Source organism: Scyliorhinus torazame, chromosome 1 (genome assembly GCF_047496885.1).
Source record: "Scyliorhinus torazame isolate Kashiwa2021f chromosome 1, sScyTor2.1, whole genome shotgun sequence".
Lineage (NCBI taxonomy): Eukaryota > Metazoa > Chordata > Chondrichthyes > Carcharhiniformes > Scyliorhinidae > Scyliorhinus > Scyliorhinus torazame.
In genome coordinates this window covers 252,419,386-252,440,581 of record NC_092707.1, presented here as the reverse complement: position 1 = coordinate 252,440,581, position 21,196 = coordinate 252,419,386, and the positions used below count along the sequence as shown (strand labels likewise).

General features: G+C 46.4%; 1 protein-coding gene across 6 annotated transcripts in view; it reads left to right on the top strand.

Annotated features, from left to right (window-relative positions):
* iyd (iodotyrosine deiodinase) overlaps positions 1-21,196 on the top strand; it is a 173,828-nt gene that overhangs the window by 74,166 nt on the left and 78,466 nt on the right. For 5 of the 6 annotated variants that reach the window (XM_072504648.1, XM_072504635.1, XM_072504626.1 and 2 more), the window contains one exon: positions 10,265-10,761. The exons of the other annotated variant lie outside the window; for it this stretch is intronic. In XM_072504648.1, coding sequence (XP_072360749.1) covers positions 10,265-10,294 — 30 coding nt within the window. In that variant the 3' untranslated portion in view covers positions 10,295-10,761. Of the gene's footprint in view, positions 1-10,264; positions 10,762-21,196 lie in introns of those variants that run through there. 6 annotated transcript variants of the gene reach the window in all.

Here is a 21,196-nt window from a genome sequence, read left to right as displayed (position 1 = left end):
ATATACTTTTTCGTTTCAAAAAACAACACAGGCAAACAGGTATAATAATATAGTCCATTTTTTTTCTCGTTCTTCTTCCTCCAACTGAAATCCTTCTCAATTGAGTCTCTTTGACCAAGAAGGTCTCTGCACTATCCATCCATTTCTCTACGCCGTGGCATTTCTCTTTAAAGTAATATACTTTAGTTCAATCTGATCACAGAGTCCCTTGCAATTCTCCAACACATGAGCATTGGTTATCACAGCTTTCAGGCTGCCAAATTCCTGTTGAAACTCCGCTGTCCACTGGAATTTGTTACGCTTCCTGAGCAAGTCCGTCAGTGGGGCAACCACACTACAAATCTTTTGCACAAATGTTCGATCAAATCCACTCATGCCAAGAAATCGCATTATTTCCCTTCGTCTTGAGGGTATCAGAAACTCCTCAATAACTGTTGTCTTCACATCCCGTGTGACCATTCGACCCTGTCCATTTGTATGGCCAAGGAAAGTGTCTTGGGCTTTTCCAAATTCACTAGTGGCTAGGTTTATCACCAAACCCGCCTCCTGAAGTCGATCGAATAACACCATCAGATGTTTTAAATGTTCTTTCCATGTCTGGCTGAAAATTACCATATCATCGATGTATACCGCACAATTGGGTAATCCTGAAACAACTTTTTTAGTTAACCGTTGAAATATGGCTGGGGCATTTTTCATGCCAAATGGCATAACTTGAAATGAAAATGAAAATCGCTTATTGTCACAAGTAGGCTTCAAATGAAGTTACTGTGAAAAGCCCCTAGTCGCCACATTCCGGCGCCTGTTCGGGGAGGCTGTTACGGGAATTGAACCTTGCTGCTGGCCTGCCTTGTCTGCTTTCAAAGCCAGCAATTTAGCCCTGTGCTAAACAGCCCCTATTGAATTGATATATACCATCTGGAGTCACAAAAGCTGAAATATCCTTCGCCCTTTCGGATAAAGATACCTGCCAGTAACCTTTAAGTAAATCCAGTTTGGAAATAAAAGCTGATTCTCCCATTTTCTCAATGCAATCCTCCAAACGTGGGATAGGATAAGAGTCCATTCCTGTAACTGCATTAACATTTCTGTAGTCCACACACAATCATTGGGTACCGTCTGGTTTTGGTACCATCACTATGGGTGAGCTCCATTGGCTGCAACCCACTTCAATTATACCATTTTTAAGCACGCACCCAATCTCTTTGTTAACCTGTGCCAATTTTAAAGGGTTGCGTCTGTATGGATGTTATTTTATTGGAACAGCATTTCCCACATCTACATCATGTGTAGCCATTTTAGTACTTCCCAATATATCTCCACAAATATGCCCATGTGATATCAATAACTCATTCAGGTCAGTCCGTTTTTCCTCTGGAAGGTAACTCAACAATTTATCCCAATTTTTAAGAACATCCTCGTTTTCCAATTTAATTTGTCAAATGCCAAGTCATCAGGATTTGGTTCGTCACTTTGAGTTAGAATCATTAAAACCTCCTCCTTTTTCTCTCCTTCCTTTTCAAAGTACCTTTTAAGCATATTCACATGACACACTCAGTGAGTTTTCCTTCTATCTGGTGTTTTTAACCACATAATTCACCTCACTTAATTTCCTTTCTATTTGATAAGGTCCACAAAATCTTGCTTTTAACGGTTCACCTACCACTGGTAACAACACAAAAACTTTATGTCCACTGGCAAAACTCCGAACTTTGGATTTCTTGTCCGCGACTCGTTTCATCACATTTTGTACAAGTTTTAAATGTTGTCTAGCCAATTCACCTGCTCTATTTAATCATTCCCTAAAATTTGACACGTAATCCAATACTGTAAGTTCTGATTTTTCACTCACCAATTTTTCCTTCATCAATTTAAGTGGTCCTAGAACATAGAAAAATACAGCACAGAACAGGCCCTTCGGCCCACGATGTTGTGCCGAACCTTTGTCCTAGATTGATCATAGATTATCATAGAATTTACAGTGCAGAAGGAGGCCATTCGGCCCATCGGGTCTGCACCGGCTCTTGGAAAGAGCACCCAACCCAAGGTCAACACCTCCACCCTATCCCCACACCCCAGCAACCCCACCCAACACTAAGGGCAATTTATCACGGCAAATCCACTAACCTGCACATCTTTGGACAGTGGGAGTAAACCGGAGCACCCGGAGGAAACCCACGCACACACGGGGAGGACGTGCAGACTCCGCACAGACAGTGACCCAAGGCGGAATCGAACCTGGAGCTGTGAAGCAATTGTGCTATCCACAATGCTACCGTGCTGCCCTTAAGAACAAATAAATCTACACTATATCATTCTACCGTAATCCATGTACCTATCCAATAGCTGCTTGTAGGTCCCTAATGTTTCCGACTCAACTACTTCCACAGGCAGTACATTCCATGCCCCCACTACTCTTTGGGTAAAGAACCTACCTCTGACATTCCCCCTACATCTTCCACAATTCACCTTAAATTTATGTCCTCTTGTAATGGTTTGTTCCACCCGGGGAAAAAGTCTCTGACTGTCTACTCTATTTATTCCCCTGATCATCTTATAAACCTCTATCAAGTCGCCCCTCATCATTCTCCGTTCCAATGAGAAAAGACCTAGCACCCTCAACCTTTCCTCGTAAGACCTACTCTCCATTCCAGGCAACATCCTGGTAAATCTCCTTTGCACCTTTTCTAAAACTTCCACATCCTTCCTAAAATGAGGCGACCAGAACTGTACACAGTACTCCAAATGTGGCCTTACCAAAGTTTTGTACAGCTGCATCATCATCTCACAGCTCTTAAATTCAATCTCTCTGTTAATGAACGCTAGCACACCATAGGCCTTCTTCACAGCTCTATCCACTTGAGTGGCAACTTTCAAAGATGTATGAACATAGACCCCGAGATCTCTCTGCTCCTCCACATTGCCAAGAACTCTACCGTTAACCCTGTATTCCGCATTCATATTTGTCCTTCCAAAATGGACAACCTCACACTTTTCAGGGTTAAACTCCATCTGCCACTTCTCAGCCCAGCTCTGCATCCTATCTATGTCTCTTTGCAGCCGACAACAGCCCTCCTCACTATCCACAACTCCACCAATCTTCGTATCGTCTGCAAATTTACTGACCCACCCTTCAACTCCCACATCCAAGTCATTAATGAAAATCACAAACAGCAGAGGACCCAGAACTGATCCCTGCGGTACACTACTGGTAACTGGGCTCCAGGCTGAATATTTGCCATCCACCACCACTCTCTGACTTCTATCGGTTAGCCAGTTCATTATCCAACTGGCCAAATTTCCCACTATCCCATGCCTCCTTACGTTCTGCATAAGCCTACCATGGGGAACCTTATCAAATGCCTTACTAAAATCCATGTACACTACATCCACTGCTTTACCTTCATCCACATGCTTGGTCACCTCCTCAAAGAATTCAATAATACTCGTAAGGCAAGACCTACCCCTCACAAATCCGTGCTGACTATCCCTAATCAAGCAGTGTCTTTCCAGATGCTCAGAAATCCTATCCTTCAGTACCCTTTCCATTACTTTGCCTACCACCGAAGTAAGACTAACTGGCCTGTAATTCCCAGGGTTATCCCTAGTCCCTTTTTTGAACAGGGGCACGACATTCACCACGCTCCAATCCCCTGGTAACACCCCTGTTGACAGTGAGGACTAAAAGATCATTGCCAACGGCTCTGCAATTTCATCTCTTGCTTCCCATAGAATCCTTGGATATATCCCATCAGGCCCGGGGGACTTGTCTATCCTCACGTTTTTCAAAATGCCCAACACATCTTCCTTCCTAACAAGTATTTCCTCGGCTTACCAGTCTGTTTCACACTGTCCTCTTCAACAATATGGCCCCTCTCATTTGTAAATACAGAAGAAAAGTACTCGTTCAAGACCTCTCCTATCTCTTCAGACTCAATACACAATCTCTCGCTACTGTCCTTGATCGGACCTACCCTCGCTCTAGTCATTCTCATATTTCTCACATATGTGTAAAAGGCCTTGGGGTTTTCCTTGATCCTACCCGCCAAAGATTGTTCATGCCCTCTCTTAGCTCTCCTAATCCCTTTCTTCAGTTCTCTCCTGGCTATCTTGTATCCCTCCAACGCCCTGTCTGAACCTTGTGTCCTCAGCCTTACATAAGTCTCCTTTTTCCTCTTAACAAGACATTCAACCTCTCTTGTCAACCATGGTTCCCTCACTCGACCATCTCTTCCCTGCCTGACAGGGACATACATATCAAGGACACGTAATACCTGTTCCTTGAACAAGTTCCACATTTCACTTGTGTCCTTCCCTGCCAGCCTATGTTCCCAACTTATGCACTTCAATTCTTGTCTGACAACATCGTATTTACCCTTCCCCCAATTGTAAACCATGCCCTGTTGCACGCACCTATCCCTTTCCATTACGAAAGTGAAAGTCAAAGAATTGTGGTCACTATCTCCAAAATGCTCCCCCACTAACAAATCTATCACTTGCCCTGGTTCATTACCAAGTACCAAATCCAATATGGCCTCCCCTCTGGTCGGATAATCTACATACTGTGTTGGAAAAGCTTCCTGGACATACTGCACAAACACCACCCCATCCCAACTATTTGATCTCAAGAGTTCCCACTCAATGTTTGGCAAGTTGAAGTCACACATGACTACTACCCTATGACTTCTGCACCTTTCCAAAATCTGTTTCCAAATCTGTTCCTCCACATCTCTGCTACTATTGGGGGCCTATAGAAAACTCCTAACAAAGTGACTGCTCCTTTCCTATTTCTGACTTCAACCCATACTACCTCAGTAGGCAGATACTCCGCAAACTGCCTTTCTGCAGCTGTTATACTATCTCTAATTAACAATGCCAACCCCCCCCCACCTCTTTTACCACCCTCCCTAATCTTATTGAAACATCTATAACCAGGGACCTCCAACAACCATTTCTGCCCCTCTTCTATCCAAGTTTCCGTGATGGCCACCACATCGTAGTCCCAAATACCGATCCATGCCTTAGGTTCACCCACCTTATTCCTGATGCTTCTTGCGTTGAAGTATACACACTTCAACCCATCTCTGTGCCTGCAAGTACTCTCCTTTGTCAGTGTTCTCTTCCCCACTTCCTCACTACACGCTTTGGCGTCCTGAATATCGGCTACCTTAATTGCTGGACTACAAATCTGGTTCCCATTCCCCTGCCAAATTAGTTTAAACCCTCCCGAAGAGTACTAGAAAACCTCGCTCCCAGGATATTGGTGCCCCTCTGGTTCAGATGCAACCAGTCCTGCTTGTACAGGTCCCACCTTCCCCAGAATGCGCTCCAATTATCCAAATACCTGAAGCCCTCTCTCCTACACCATTCCTGCAGCCACATGTTCAACTGCACTCTCTCCCTATTCCTAGCCTCGCTATCACGTGGCACCGGCAACAAACCAGAGATGACAACTTTGTCTGTCCTGGCTTTTAACTTCCAGCCTAACTCCCTAAACTTGTTTATTACCTCCGCACCCCTTTTCCTACCTACATCGTTGGTACCAATGTGCACCATGACTTCTGGCTGCTCCCCCTCCCCCTTAAGGATCCTGAAGACACGATCCGAGACATCCCTGGCCCTGGCACCCGGGAGGCAACATACCTTCCGGGAGTCTCGTTCGCGACCACAGAATCTCCTATCTATTCCCCTAACCATTGAATCTCCTACTACTATTGCTTTTCTATTCTTCCCCCTTCCCTTCTGAGCCCCAGAGCCAGACTCAGTGCCAGAGACCTGGCCGCTAGGGTCTTCCCCCGGTAGGTCATTCCCCCCCCCCAACAGCATCCAAAATGGTATACTTGTTTTGAAGGGGAACGGCCACGAGGGATCCCTGCACTGTCTGCCTGTTTGTTTTCTTTCCCCTGACTGTAACCCAGCTACTCTTGTCCTGTACCTTGGGTGTGGTTACCTCCCTGTAACCCCTCTCTATCACCCCCTCTGCCTCCCGGATGATCCGAAGTTCATCCAGCTCCAGCTCCAGTTCCCCAACACGGTGAGGAGCTGGAGTTGGGTGCACTTCCCGCAGGTATAGTCAGCGGGGACACCGGTGGTATCCCTCACCACCCATATCCTATAGGAGGAGCATGCAACTGGCCTAGCCTCCATCCCCTCTTACCTTACAGAATATAACTGCCCTGTGGACCAACTGGACCTCCGCCCTCCGACTCTGCTCCCAGTCAGCTGCACTCTCTGTAAACTTCTGGCTCCCTTCTCGCTCTTTGCGGAAATGGAGGAAACAAAATGAAAGGAGCACCTTACTCCCTCCTCACCTAACTCCCTCAGTCACCAAACTCTCACTATAGCACTCAAATGCACCAAATTCAGCACTCAGTGCAAACCAGTGCAGTCCTCTTACCTCATGACCAAAAATTAGTTCAAAAGGACTGAATTTGGTTAACTCATTAGGTGCATCCCTAATTGCAAACAGTACAAATGGAATTCCGTTATCCCAATCGTCTGGATAATCTTGACAATAAGCCCTCAACATTGTCTTTAATGTCTGATGCCACCTTTCTAACGCTCCCTGCGAGTCTGGATGGTACGCAGTTGATTTAAATTGTTTTATTCCTAAGCTATCCATAACTTCTTTGAATAACCTTGGGATAAAATTTGATCCTTGATCCGATTGTATTTCTGTGGGTAGTCCATATCTAGTAAAGAATTTAAGTAACTCCTCCACAATCTTTTTAGCTGTAATATTACATACTGGAATGGCCTCTGGAAACCTAGTAGACACATCGATTATCGTCAAAAGATATTGATTCCCATGTTTTGATTTAAGAAGAGGTCCAACACAATCAATTAGGACCCTTGTGAAAGGTTCCTCAAATGCTGGAATGGGTATTAAGGGCGCTGGTTTTATCACTGCTTGAGGTTTCCCTGTCACTTGACATGTGTGACATGATTGACAAAATTTAACGATATCTTTATGTAGTCCAGACCAATAAAAATGTTTTTGTATTTATCTTGAGTTTTCCTGATTCCTAAATGACCTCCCACTGGTACCTCATGTGCAACTCGCAACACCTCCTTTCTATACCCTACTGGCAATACTACTTTACATCCCACTTTACATCCGCCTGCATATGTAAAGGTCTCCATTTTCTCATCAAGACATCATTTTTACGGTAATAACACTCTGGTATACACGCAGATTTCTCTTCTGTATATGCTTTCTGATACATCCGTTTTATTTCTACGTCTTTTTGTTGTAACTCCGCCAATTTTCCTGAACTAAAAATACCCGCCTCATCCTCCACCTGTTCTTGTTCTTTTTGAACCATCTGATCAAAAATCATTTCTGATAATTGCACTTCAACGTCATTTTCACTCTTTGATTTCTCCTCTTGTTTTAACCTGTGACTTTGCGACTTTGTTACTACACAATCCGGAAAAATCCCAGAATATTCATCCTTCAACACTTCAGTTGTCTGATTTAGCACTGGCTTATCAACCACAGTAGGCATCACTCCCACTTGCGATCCAGCTATATCATTATCCAAGATAAACTGTATTCCTGGACAAGACAGTTTCTCCATTACTCCTGCTACCACTTCACCACTCTTCACTTTCCAACCTTACCTTATATAATGGAACACTACTCCTCTCACCCTGAGTTCCACATATTATCACCTTTTCTGGCAACATGCTTCCCAAACTACATAACTCCTCATCTCTTACCATTAAAGATTGACTAGCTCCCGTACCTCTTAAAATTGTGACTTCATTACCTGCTCCTCGTGATACACATGAGTAAACTTTACCCACGCAAGTTAATTCTTTAAAGAGATCTGGCACCTTCTTATCAATCACCTCTTGATCAGGCTGTACAATCTTTTGCACCTCCTTCGCTTCACTTTGGCTTTCCTTTACCACTTTAACAAACCCCACTGTCTTATCCTGTTTTGCCACATCAGCCTTCCCAGTGCTTTTCTTCAACCACCAACACTGTGACTTTACATGGCCTAGTTTATTACAGTGAAAACATTTGACATTTTTCAATTCTTTTCCACCCTCCTGGATTTCTTTTTTAATCTGAGGTACACTCTCCTTATTATCTCCTATCAGATCACCTTTACCTTTACCACTTGAGTATTTCTCATTTCCCCAGTTTCTATCCCTCACAGGCTGAAACTGATGTCGGAAACCAAGCTTTGATTTATGAACTAATTCATAATCATCTGCCATTTCTGCTGCTAATCTTGCAGTTTTAACCCTCTGCTCTTCCACATGAATTCTCACTAATCAGGAATTGAATTTGTAAACTCCTCCAAAAGTATAATTTCTCTGAGGGCTTCATACGTTTGGTCTATTTTCAAAGCCCTTATCCACCTATCAAAATCACTCTGTTTGATCTTTTCAAACTGCATGTATGTTTGACCAAATTATTTCCCTAAATTTCTGAACCTTTCTCTGTAGGCTTCAGGCACTAGTTCATAAGCAGCTAAGATGGATTTTTTCACCTCCTCCTACAACTCAAATATCTCCTCTGATAGTGATGCATACATTTCACTTGCCCTACATACCAGCTTTGTTTGAATCAGTAATACCCACATCTCCTGTGGCCATTTCATTTGTTTAGCTATCTTCTCAAATGAAGTGAAAAACACTTCTACCTCCTTCTAATCAAACCTTGGCAATTCTTGGACATATTTAAATAGATCCCCACCAAGCCTTTGACTATGACACTCTTTATCACTATCCTTATCACTATCATCCAACTGTATGTTTCTGTTTACACCTGCCAATTCTAACTGACTGTCATGTTTCATGGCCATTTACTGACGTTCAAACTCTCTCTATCTTTTTTCCTGATCTGTATCTCCCTTTCTCATACTTTTTGTTCAGCTAGGGCTATTATTTCTGTTTTCCTTTCTTCTCTCTCTTTTTTCTACTCTCTCTCTTTTTCTTTCTTTTTCCTCACTCTCTCTTTCTCTTTCTCTTTCCACTCTTCTCTCTTTCCTATTCAAGCTGCTTTAATTCTTTCTCATGTTCCATTTGTTTAATCTGTAACTGCTTTTTTGCTATTTCCAATGAGTCAAACTGTATCTCAGGTAACTTTAAATGCTTAGCCACCGCCATAATTCCCTCATCTTTTCGCATTTTGTCAGGCAATGTTAACTGCAATGCGTTTGCCAAATCTAACAGTCTGCTTTTAGTCTCTGTCCGTAAGCTACTGCTTGTGACCGTCTCCACCCCCAAAAACTGCAGAGCCTCTGAAAGAGCCATTGTCCACAACACACTCCCTACTTAACTTAAATACAATTCCTGAAAAGCACCCACAATATGCTCACCCCTCACTGTCTTTAAGTTCACTAAGCCAATCCAATAGATGGACATTTATCCCCTCGAGCCCCCAATTTGTTATGGGCCAGGGTTTAGAGAACCCCAAGGTGTTTCATGGAGTTCACCTGACCCACAACATTTACTAGATTGTGGTATGGGGAGCACACAACCCATTCTACAGGTGTGGTACAGCAGAAATGGAAAAGTATTTTTTAAAGCGAAACAATGTTTATTCTATGAACTCAAGTTTACCTTTTTAAAACATACAGTGAACATCTTAGCAACCATTAATTCAAATGCAACCCCCAAAACCTACAACACTAAGTAAACCTTTATTCTTTCCTTTTTAACATCCATACGACTTAAAAACAAAACATTTATCAGAAGCACATCAGGTTAAAGTCACTACTGAAAACATTTATAATTCTGAATTCACCAAATGATCAAGAGATAGTCTTTTGATGGCAGAGTGAACAGCAGTACACCTGCTTGGTCTGGCTTTAGCTCCAACTGAAAACAAAACTAAAACACACCCTGCAGCCTGCTCAAAAACGAAAGTGAAAAGCTGACAGACAACCCTGCTCCACCCACTCTCTGACATCACTGCAGTAGTAAACACCCATTTCTTAAAGGTACTCTCACTACATATATTTATATACACATCCATTTATAAATGCCAATTTCTTAAAGGTACTCTCACGTGACACAAGCACCCCTGATAGATTAGTGATCTGGTGATTTGTTGATTTATTTATGGCTTTAGGTGCTCATTGAATGCATAGCTAGAGAGTGAAATTATTAAAAATGCCTTGACTGTGAGAATGCAGTCATTGTTTTAGATAACAAATCAACTATTGAACTCTAGTGTCTTGACTATGGAAATTTATACATTGTTTCAGTGAATGTTTCATATAATGAATTGACTATTGTATTTCAGTGCATTCAGCAATACGAATGTATCAACTAAATAGTTACAGCAAGATCTATGGCCAGCTGTGGTGTGAGAAGCCTATTTCCACGAGACTGTGCACGTAGACGCTGAACTAACTTTGATGGACACCAGTCAATCTTAAGTAATAGCCAATGCTTGATTAATAAATCATCCTCTAACTGACAGACATCCATTTGAACAAATCAGGAGGTCTCACCTGAGAATTGGAAACCGATGAGAGTAAAAGAGGGATTAGACCATAGATAAGGATTCCCTTAAAGTAAGACCTCGTGGTCAAGGTCTCGTTCCTGAATTTCTTCAATCATCCTATTTATTTATTTTGAAATGATTTCTTTATGGTTTTATGTTTAATGCTTTTCTTTGCCATGTATTTGACCCGCTTATGTATTGTAGGTATTTCATTTCTAAGTTTTGATTCAGTTCTTATGCAAGTGTATTAAAGTGAACAATTAGCAATAAAGTTGTATTTTTGACGCCTCCAATCAACCGGACAATCGTCTCTCATTAGAAGTAGGTCAAACAAGAGTCCTTACAAACCCCGACCTCAATTTGGTTCAGACAACACAGGATCATAGAACATAGAACATAGAACATAGAAAAATACAGCACAGAACAGGCCCTTCGGCCCACAATGTTGTGCCGAACCTTTGTCCTAGATTAATCATAGATTATCATAGAATTTACAGTGCAGAAGGAGGCCATTCGGCCCATTGAGTCTGCACCGGCTCCTGGAAAGAGCACCCCACGGTTAGGTGGTGCGTGATTAGTGTCTGATTGGTCTCTTAAAGGTGATAGCCACCTTAATGATGTGATGCCACTTCTCGTTAACTTTTGACTGGCTCTCTAGGATGTCAGTCACTTGTGGGAATGTTGTTATGCTTTCTGTTAACGTAACAAGGCACCATAAAGTAATTTGTTTACCTGCTTATTTGAGATGAGAGTGCTGTCACTTTGTAATAATTAATACTTTGGCCTTCATATCCCAGAATGCCTAATTTACACATTTTTGGTGTTCTGGGGAATTCAATTGCCCATATTTGGCTTCCTCACACCTGCAGGTGCATGGAACAAGGTACTTAAAAATGACAAAAGACTACAAAAGACTTGCAACCTCAATTACAAAGTAACTCCAACCTAAAGTCTGTACAGTGTGTGTATAAAAAGCAGTGTATGGAGGGTCAGTGTCGACACAATGGGTTGAATGGCCTCCTTCTGCATTCTAGGAATTCTATGGGTTCTATGGAACTCACAATTGTCTCCTTCAGACAACAGGGTCTTCTCACTGAACTATAACTGATGAATGTTAATAGCTGGGAATATAACAGTTCTATACTCCAGCTTTTTCAATCTTGATGACCGTTGCAGCATTTGCTTTGCCAATTAAACTGCAAGTGATCTCACATTTGTCCTGTAATTAAGCCATAGCTTAGGGGCCAGTTTGTTTTGTTGGCTCGACAGCTGGTTTGTGATGCAGAACGAGGCCAGCAGTGCAGGTTTAATTCCCATACTGGCTGAGGTAATTCATGAAGGCCCCACCTTCTCAACCTTGCCCCTCGCCTGAGGTGTGGTGACCCTCAGGTTAAATCACCACCAGTCAGCTCTCACCTGCCCCCCCTCCCCCCACCACCAAAGGGGAAAGCAGCTTATGGTCATCTGCGATTATGGTGACTTTACCTTTAGTCAAGCCATAAATGTTAACCTTACTTCGACCTAATGCAATATGGCACATTTCACTTATCAAGGAGGAGACAACATAGTTTTCATGGGATCCACATTTGCCGAATGGCCAACCTTTGGGACCACGCCGGCAATCTTCCTGACACGCCGCATTCACGTATCTTTAATGCGAAAAGGGAGCCTGTTTGGTCCTCACAATCTCACTCCATTCAGGTTCACAGGAGGAGAGGACAATAGCCATATCAGGTGTAGACTTCAGCCAGTTCTTTTGTTCCATCTTCATCTTTGGGAGAATGGAAAATCCAACCTCTTCCATGTAGGTTGCCGTGAAGGGCAATAACAACAAAATGCTTGTTTTACTCAGCACTGAATATTCCTGGGAAATGCTACTCTGGAATGCTGACAGTCTCATGGGCTTTTGATGTGATTTAATGTACTGTCACAGGCAAGGTGCAGCAGCATTGTCTTTTCATTTGGAGTCAACTATATGTTAATAACTGATTCGGGTCTCAACCTCAAAAGGAATTTTTCACCATCCACTTCTCTTTCAAAATCTGAAACCCTTCCTCTCATTTGCCAGCACTTCTCTGCGTATAACATACATGGGCTTTGCATCCTCATTTGCATTGACACAATTGACAAAACCATACCTCAAGAAATCATCTTTATACTGCTTTGTTCCCGAGTAAAGTTTCTCCTTTGTAGGCAGTTAACCAGATTCCCTGGATCTCTGTACAGAGCTAACACCGGAACTGCTCTGTCCTCTCCTGAGCAGCTCTCTCCAGAAGATTCAGATGTGACGTTCTGTCCAGTAGATACACTACCTATATGTGCCTCTGGCTGTCTCTTTCTTGGAAGATAACAGTTCAACTTAATAGTGCTCTTTCCTTGCTTGCCAGCAGCTAGAAAATGGAAGAAGCTCCATAATTTGGTACCGAAAGCACTTACTTACAGGACGCTAATGTCAAGTGTACATGCAGGGCATGTGACCTGCTCACTGCTGCCCCTTCTGGCTGGAAGACTACACACAGCCTCCTTTACTTTCATTTAAAAGTCAGCAGCAGGCACCATTATCCTTTAAAAAAAAGGTTTTAGTAACGGCATTTTGCATCTGTACATGAAAATATCAGAAGGCCAAACATCAAAAGGAACAGAGAACACAGGCCCCCAACATTCCTGATACCAACACCCAATACACCCGCCCTCTCAATTCTCCCCCCTTATCTCCCCCCCTCCCAACACCAAGACCCCCCTCCCACTGACACCTCAATTCACCTTGACAAAATCGATAAATGGCTTCCTCCTCAGTCCCCATAACGCGGACCTGACCTTCTCCTAATGCAGGGATTCTGCCAGGCCACTCACCCAGACGCCGGTCTTCGGCAGCTCCAAGTCCCGCCAGCACAACAAGATCCATCTCCGGGTTATCAGGGAGGCAAAGGCCAAAACATTGGCCTCTCCCCCACCTTGACTCCCGGATCTTCGGACACGCCAAATATCATCCCCTCTGGACTCGGGGCCACTCCCACAACCAGATTCCCGGACATGACATCCGAGAACTCTTGCCAGAAACCCCTCAGCTTAGGACGCACCTAGAACACGTGGATGTAACTTGCAGGCTCCCCGGCGCACCGCCCACAACTATCCTTCACTCCCCCGTAAAGTACCGACTCATTCTCACACTGTCACGTGGGCCCTATGCACCACCTTAAACTGATGAAGCTTAACCTCGCGCATGATGAGGATGCATTCACCCTCCACAGAGCTTCTTTCCACGTCCCTGCTCTCAACACCCCACCCAATTCCTCCTTCCATTTGCGCTTGACCTCCCCCCCACCCCCAGTGCCCTCCCTCTCCATTAACTCCCCATAAATGTCTGACATTCCCCCTTCCCCAATATCATCATCTGACAATAGCTTTTCCTGCAACACCAGCTCATACTCCAGTTCTTCCACGCCTGAAAAGCAGTCTGTTATAAACAAGTCCCTAAAGTACTCTATCACCACTTGCTGCCACCCCGGAACCTCGCACCCAGCCCCGCTGGCGCAACCCTGTCATTGTCACATACCAACATGGTCTCCAAGTGTTGCCAGCACCGGCACCAAACCCACAATGCTGTAACTACCACTGGGCTCACAGTGTACCGGACTGGCGAGGAAGGAAGAGGCACCAATAACAGTGCCCTCAAACTCATCCCCCTACACAATGCTGCCTCCATCTGCCCCCACACCGATCCCTCCTCCACTACCCATATCCTTACCATTGCGATATTCACCACCCAATAATAGTCCATCAAACTCGGCAAATTCTCCAAAAACAACCTCCTCACCGGCGGGATCTTCCCCGACCACACAAAACCCCAAATTATCCCGTTCACCTTCCTGAAAAAGGGTTTGGGAAGAAAGATGGGGAGGTTCTGGAACATGGCCAGCCAGTGACAACAGCACCACATCCCACCTCTTGAAATCCATCTTCATCCCCTCCACTGGCCATATCAAGTTCCATTTATGCAACTGCGCCCGACTCCGCGCCACCTGGATTCCTAGATACCGAAAACTCGCCTCCACCGCCCGGAATGGCAACTCCCCCTAACATTCTCTCCTTACTCTTCCCCATGTTCAATTCATAGCCCGAGAAGGAGCCGCCATTATCAATAACAATGTCGGTCGCGGTCGTTGGCACTTCTCTCATGATAAGGACCATCGTTGAAACACCGCTACTGATTGCTCCGCGACCCTCTTGGCACCACCTGCCACCCGTACTTGAAAATCCCTATCTGACATTGACTACAATTAATCAGAATATCATATTAGGTTAATTGATACACTTTGATTACTTGATCATGACACATAATAAAACAAATGCTTAAAAACATGGCCTTTGCTACAGTGAAGGAGGAGGCAACAGAAATATCGGATAGGACCAGAAAAGATAAGTGATGGCACTGTAAAGTACCACCGTTTGCAACTTCCTTTATGTTTTCACTTCCCTGCGCTTTGTACACCTCACCGGATGAAGGAATTAACCTGCGAATGTCTGATTCTCGCTGCAATTAAGGCTCTGGTCATTTTGAAACCTTCACCGATGTGTTGCTCAGAGGCTCCCCCGTCTGTCGGATACAGGTACTGAACCACAATTCCAAGCAGAGGATCGGCCCAAACCAGACTGGAACCGATCAGATTGAGCCCCATAAAAAAAACATCACTGTTCGCAATGTCTTTTGCGAGGTTTGGCGGGAACATAATCCCCGCGGATGGTGGGACTTTATGGTATTTTGTATGCACTGTACTCACTATTGTCAGTCCTTAAAGCAGCAGTCACCTGGCCCAGGTAGGGTGCCTCCTGGGTTGGTGAGGAATATAAGGGTGGGCATTGCAGAGGTTCTGGCCATCCTCCTTGGATGAGGAGGTGATGCCAGAGGACTACAGGATTGCAAATGTTACACCGCTGTTTGGAAAAAAATAGAAAGGGATAAACCGTAGGAAAGCAGAAATCATTGCAAATACACAAGTCTGACAGCATCTGTGGAGAGAGAATCAGAGGATTGTGATCTTTCAAGGTTGTTCAACGTCCCACATAATACCTGTGTTGGGAAAGGTGGAGCCCATGGGATAAAAGGAAATGTGGGATCATGGATAAGAAATTGGTTGAAGGACAAAAAGCAGAGAGCAGTGGTAAATGGTTGCTTTTCAAACTGGAGGAGGTTAGATAGTGGTGATTTCCAGGAGTCAGCGCTAGAAACACTGCTCATTTTAAAAATACATAATGAGCATAGCTAGGATTTATGAGGCATAGCTTCAAAGTTTGCAGATGACATAAAATTTGAACTACTATAAACAGTAAGGAGAATAAGAAAAGAAGTGAAATGAGCAGACACATACTTAAGGCTGTATTGATTTGGTGCTGAAAAACTAAAGGGAGCACTTGCTGCACTGTGCTCAGTTGCTGTCAGTTGCATAAAAACAAACAGGTTAGCTAGATACAGACTAACAATAAAGTTCAATTTATTGTACGTTCTCGTATTTAATCCAGCTATCATATAGCAAATGTTCCCTCTGTAAGACATGTTTCTGACAATTCAGTAAATGATGAAGATGTATAATCAGGATTTTTTAATAAATGAGATTCCCAACTTTCAATGTGGAAAAGTGACTGTAATATTTAGTTCAATGACACGTTTTGATGAAAAATCAACTGCCTAAGGAGGCAGCGCTCACAACATTTGATGCCAGGAACAGTTTCACGTGCATTGACAGCCATAGTATGGGCCGAGTGTGTGTGCAAAATCTTTCCCAATACCTTTCGGTTCGACTGCAGGAGTTACAGTGAAAATGTAGTTCCGAGAACTCTGAGGTGATAAGTTTTTGAAGCAACTACTTGGGGTGCCAATACAGCTGCATAGTGTGCTGAATGCATAATGCAGGCACCACTAGTGTGTGTGACATAAGGTTTCATTGGGGGGTGATGGTGGCGTGGTGGTAATGTAATTGGACTCGTAATCCAGAGGCCCAGGCTAATGATCAGGGGTCATTGGTTCAAACCCCACCATGGCAGCTGGTGGAATTCAAATTGAATTAGTACACCTGGAATATAAGGTTAGTTACTGTAATAGTAGCCATGAAGCTATCATCGATTGTTGTAAAAACCTTCCTGGTTCACAAATGTGCTTTTGGGAAAGAAATCTGCCATCCTGACATGGCCTGGTCTACATGTGATCCAGACCTTTGGCAAGGTGGTTAACCCTTAACTGCCCTCTGAAAGGGCTGAGCAAGCCACTCTTTTCAAAGGTAATTATGAATGGGCAACAGCTATGGCCTCACCAGTGACGCCCATATTGCATAACATTTTTTAAAAAAAACATTTACACTTCTTATAATTTTTATGGGAAGATTTTTGAAATGAATGTGACAGAAAGAGCAAGGAAACTGGACAGAAACTAAGTGGCACATTTTTAAAAGAGGTGCAAGAACAAAGAGACCTGGGTGGAATGTTGGCCTTTATTTCAAAGGGAATGGAACATAAAAATAGGGAAATTTGGTTCAAACTATGCAAGGCACTAGTTGGCCACACATGGATTACTGTGAACAGTCCGGGCCCCATTATCTAAGGATTGGGTGGTCAGTGGGAGTTGGGTATCAAGGGTTGGGGTGTAAAGGGACTGGGGAGGGCTGCCAGGGGTATCGGGTACCTTTATCTAAGGAAAGATATACTTGCTTTGGAGCAGGTAGAGAGGAGGTTCACTAGGTTAGTCCCGGGTATGGAGGGATTTTCTTATGAGGAGAGGTTGAGTAGGTTGAAACTCTACTCTTTGGGGTTTAGAAGAATGAGAGGTGACCTTATTGATGCACAATCAATTACTTGTGAGACAAGGAGAGTCATACTAATCGGCTTTAATCAGCTAGAACTGTACCCAGCAGCTTTGATACAGAAAGTGAAGGCTGCTGGGATGGCATGGGTTCTTATACCCCGCCTTTCAGGGTGGAGCTATGAGTGTTAGCCAATGGTAGACTCCTAGGTCCAGCCAATGGGCATCCACCTCTCAGGTACTGCAATACCTGGTATTACCACATTCACCCCTGTTAAAAAAAGGACCCAGCGGGGTGATGGCCAGTGTTACTGTCGCCTTTTGCATGGTAGGACCAGGTATTGCAGGTACCGTGATGTCGAGGGTAACAGAGAAAGTTTTTATTGTTTTATGGTGCAGCAATCAGACGATCGGGTGGCCTGGTTGTCCTTCTGGAGCGTCTGGGCTTCGGCGGTGATCCTGCTGTAGGCCCCGGCGGTTGTGGCTCCGGGAACATGGTGTCATCCTCCCTCGCAGCTTCGTCACCCCTAGGCGGCGCTGTTGGGGCAAAAAGTGGGCAGGGGGAGGGGCGCCTGTAGGGGGCGTCGGTGCCTGTTCGACGCTGAGTAGGGGTGGCGGCTGTACTGACCCTCCGGTCAGGTGCTGCGGGGAGAGTTGGGGTGGGGGCAATGGTGCGGGTGCGCGTGGGGCTCCGGCGGGTGCCAGGTCACGAAAGGAGACCATGTCTTGGCGGCCGTCGGGGAACGCTACGTAGGCGTACTGGGGGTTGGCATGCAGCAGGTGGACCCTCTCGACCAACGGGTCCGACTTGTGCGCCCTCACATGTTTCCGCATCAGGACGGGTCCGGGTGTCGCTAGCCAGGTTGGGAGCGAGGTCCCCGAGGAGGACTTCCTGGGGAAGACATGGAGACGTTTGTGAGGTGTCTGGTTTGTGGTAGTACAGAGCAGCAACCGAATGGAGTGAAGGACCACTGGGAGGACTTCTTGCCAGCGGGAGACTGGGAGATTCCAGACCGTTCCGTTCTCCCTCTCTACCTGCCCGTTTCCCCGGGGGTTGTAACTGGTCGTCCTGCTGGAGGCGATGCCTTTGCTGAGCTGGAATTGACGCAGTTCGTCGCTCATGAAGGAGGACCCCATATCACTGTGTATGTACGTGGGGAAACCGAACAGTGTAGGGACACCCTGGAGGGCCTTGATGATGGTGGTTGTGGTCATGCCTGGGCAGGGGATGGCGAATGGGAACCAGGAGTATTCGTCAATCACGTTCAGGAAGTACGTGTTGCGGTCGGTGGAGGGGAGGGGGCCTTTGAAATCCATGCTGAGGCGTTCAAAGGGACGGGAGGCCTTTATCAGGTGCGCCCTCTCTGACTGGTAGAAGTGCGGTTTGCACTCCGCGCAGATTTGGCAGTCCCTGGTGACGGTCCTGACCTCCTCGATGGAGTAGGGCAGGTTGCGGGTCTTAACGAAATGAAAGAAACGAGTGACCCCGGGTGGAAGAGGTCCTCGTGGAGGGATCGGAGGCGGTCCACCTCCGCCTGTTTAGCGTTTAGGGGTTGTTTAGCACACTGGGCTAAATTGCTGGCTTTTAAAGCAGACCAAGCAGGCCAGCAGCACGGTTCAATTCCCGTACCAGCCTCCCCGAACAGGCGCCGGAATGTGGCGACTAGGGGCTTTTCACAGTAACTTCATTTGAAGCCTACTTGTGACAATAAGCGATTTTCATTTTCATTTCATTTCACTTGTGCTGTGGCACAAGTGCCGCGGGATAGGGCATCAGGAGGCTCATTTAATTTCCCCGGACGGTACAAGATCTCGTAATTGAAGGTGGAGAGTTCTATCCTCCACCGCAAGATCTTGTCGTTCTTAATTTTGCCCCGCTGTGCATTGTCGAACGTGATCGCCACCGACCGTTGGTCCGTGAGGAGAGTGAATCTCCTGCCGGCCAGGTAATGCCTCCAGTGTCGCACAGCTTCTACTATGGCCTGGGCCTCCTTTTCGACCGTGGAATGGCGAATTTCGGAGGCATGGAGGGTACGGGAGAAGAAAGCCATGGGCCTGCCCGCTTGGTTGAGGGTGGCCGCCAGAGCTACATCGGACGCGTCGCTCTCGACCTGGAAGGGGAGGGACACGTCGATGGCGCGCATCGTGGCTTTTGCGGTGTCCGCTTTGATGCGGCAGAAGGCATGGCGGGCCTCCGTCGACAGGGGGAAGGTTGTGGACTGGATCAGGGGTCGAGCCTTGTCGGCGTAATTAGGGACCCATTGTGCATAATAGCTGAAAAGCCGAGGCAGCGCTTTAGGGCCTTGGGGCAGTGAGGGAGGGGGAACTCCATGAGGGGGCGCATGCATTCGGGGTCAGGGCCTATGACTCCACTTCGCACTACGTAGCCTAGGATGGCTAGACGGTCGGTGCTAAACACGCATTTATCCTCATTGTAGGTCAGATTAAGGAGGTTCGCGGTCTGGAGAAATTTTCGGAGGTTGGTGTCGTGGTCCTGCTGGTCATGGCCGCAGATGGTGACGTTATCAAGATACGGGAACGTTGCCGTAAGCCGTACCGGTCAACCATTTGGCCCATCTCATGCTGGAAGACCGAGACCCCGTTCGTGACACCGAAGGGAACCCTTGAAAATTGATAGAGCCGCCCATCTGCTTCGAAGGCAGTGTACTGGCGGTCCCCATGACGGAGGGGCAGCTGGTGGTAGGCAGACTTGAGATCCACCGTGGAGAAGACCTTGGATTGCGCAATCCCATTTATCAAGTTGGCTATACGGGGGAGAGGGTACGTGTCCAGCTGCGTAAACCGGTTGATGGTCTGGCTTAGTCGATGACCATCCTATGTTTATCCCCGGTCTTTATCACCACTACTTGAGCCCTCCAGGGGCTGTTGCTTGCTTCGATGACCCCTTAAGTCAGCAGCCTTTGGACCTCGGACCCGATGAAGGTCCGGTCCTGGGCACTGTACCGTCTGCTCCTGGTGGCGACGGGTTTGCAATCCGGGTTGAGGTTCGCAAACAGGGAAGGCGGTTCGACCTTAAGGGTCGCGAGGCCGCAGACAGTAAGGGGGGAATAGGGCCGCCGAATTTAAAAGTCAGGCTTTTCAGATGGTACTGGAAATCCAGCACAAGGAGAATGGCAACGCAGAGGTGCGGCAGAACGTACAGGAAATTGCGGAATTCCCTGCCTTGGACAGTGAGGTTCGCAAGGCGGAACCCCTTTATCTCCACTGCGTGTGTGTGACCCGGAGGCCAGGGAGATCCGTTGGTTTACGGGATGGGTGACAAGGGAACAGCGCCTTACCGTGTCGGGGTGGACAAGGTTTTCCGTGCTCCCGGAGTCGATCAGGCACGACGTCACGTGGCCGTTGATAGCGATCGTTGTGCTGGCTTTCGCTAGCGTCCGGGGCAGACTCTGGTCCAGGGTCACGGAGGCCAGCTGCAGCAAGGAGGAGTTCTGGTCAGGCAGCGTGGAGTCGGCGGTGCTGGGGGCTTGAGGTCGGTTCAGGGTAACGGAGGCCAGCTGTAGCAAGGGGGTGTTTTGGTCAGGCAGCGTGGAGTCTGCAGCGCTGGGGGCTTGAGGCCCCATCCAAGATGGCGTCAGCCACGGGTCACACATGGAGTCCGGGGATACAGAAGATGGCGTCGGCGAGGGACAAAATGGCGGCGCCCACCCTCCCAGCGTGGTGGCCGCGCCCGTGGGTCGCACGTTGCCTGTGGGTAGGAGGGCGGCGGTGGGCCTTGGACGGCCGGGACCTGGAACAAAGGCTGATGATAGTCGCTGGCGACCGCTGCCACGGCGCGGGCCTGGCAGACTGCGACATAGTGGCCTTTCTTGCCGCACCCTTTGCAGGTGATGGTGAGGGCCGGGCAGCGCCGCGGATGATTCGCTTGGCCACAGAAGAAGCAGCGTTGGCCGGCGGTGAAAACGGGCCGTCTA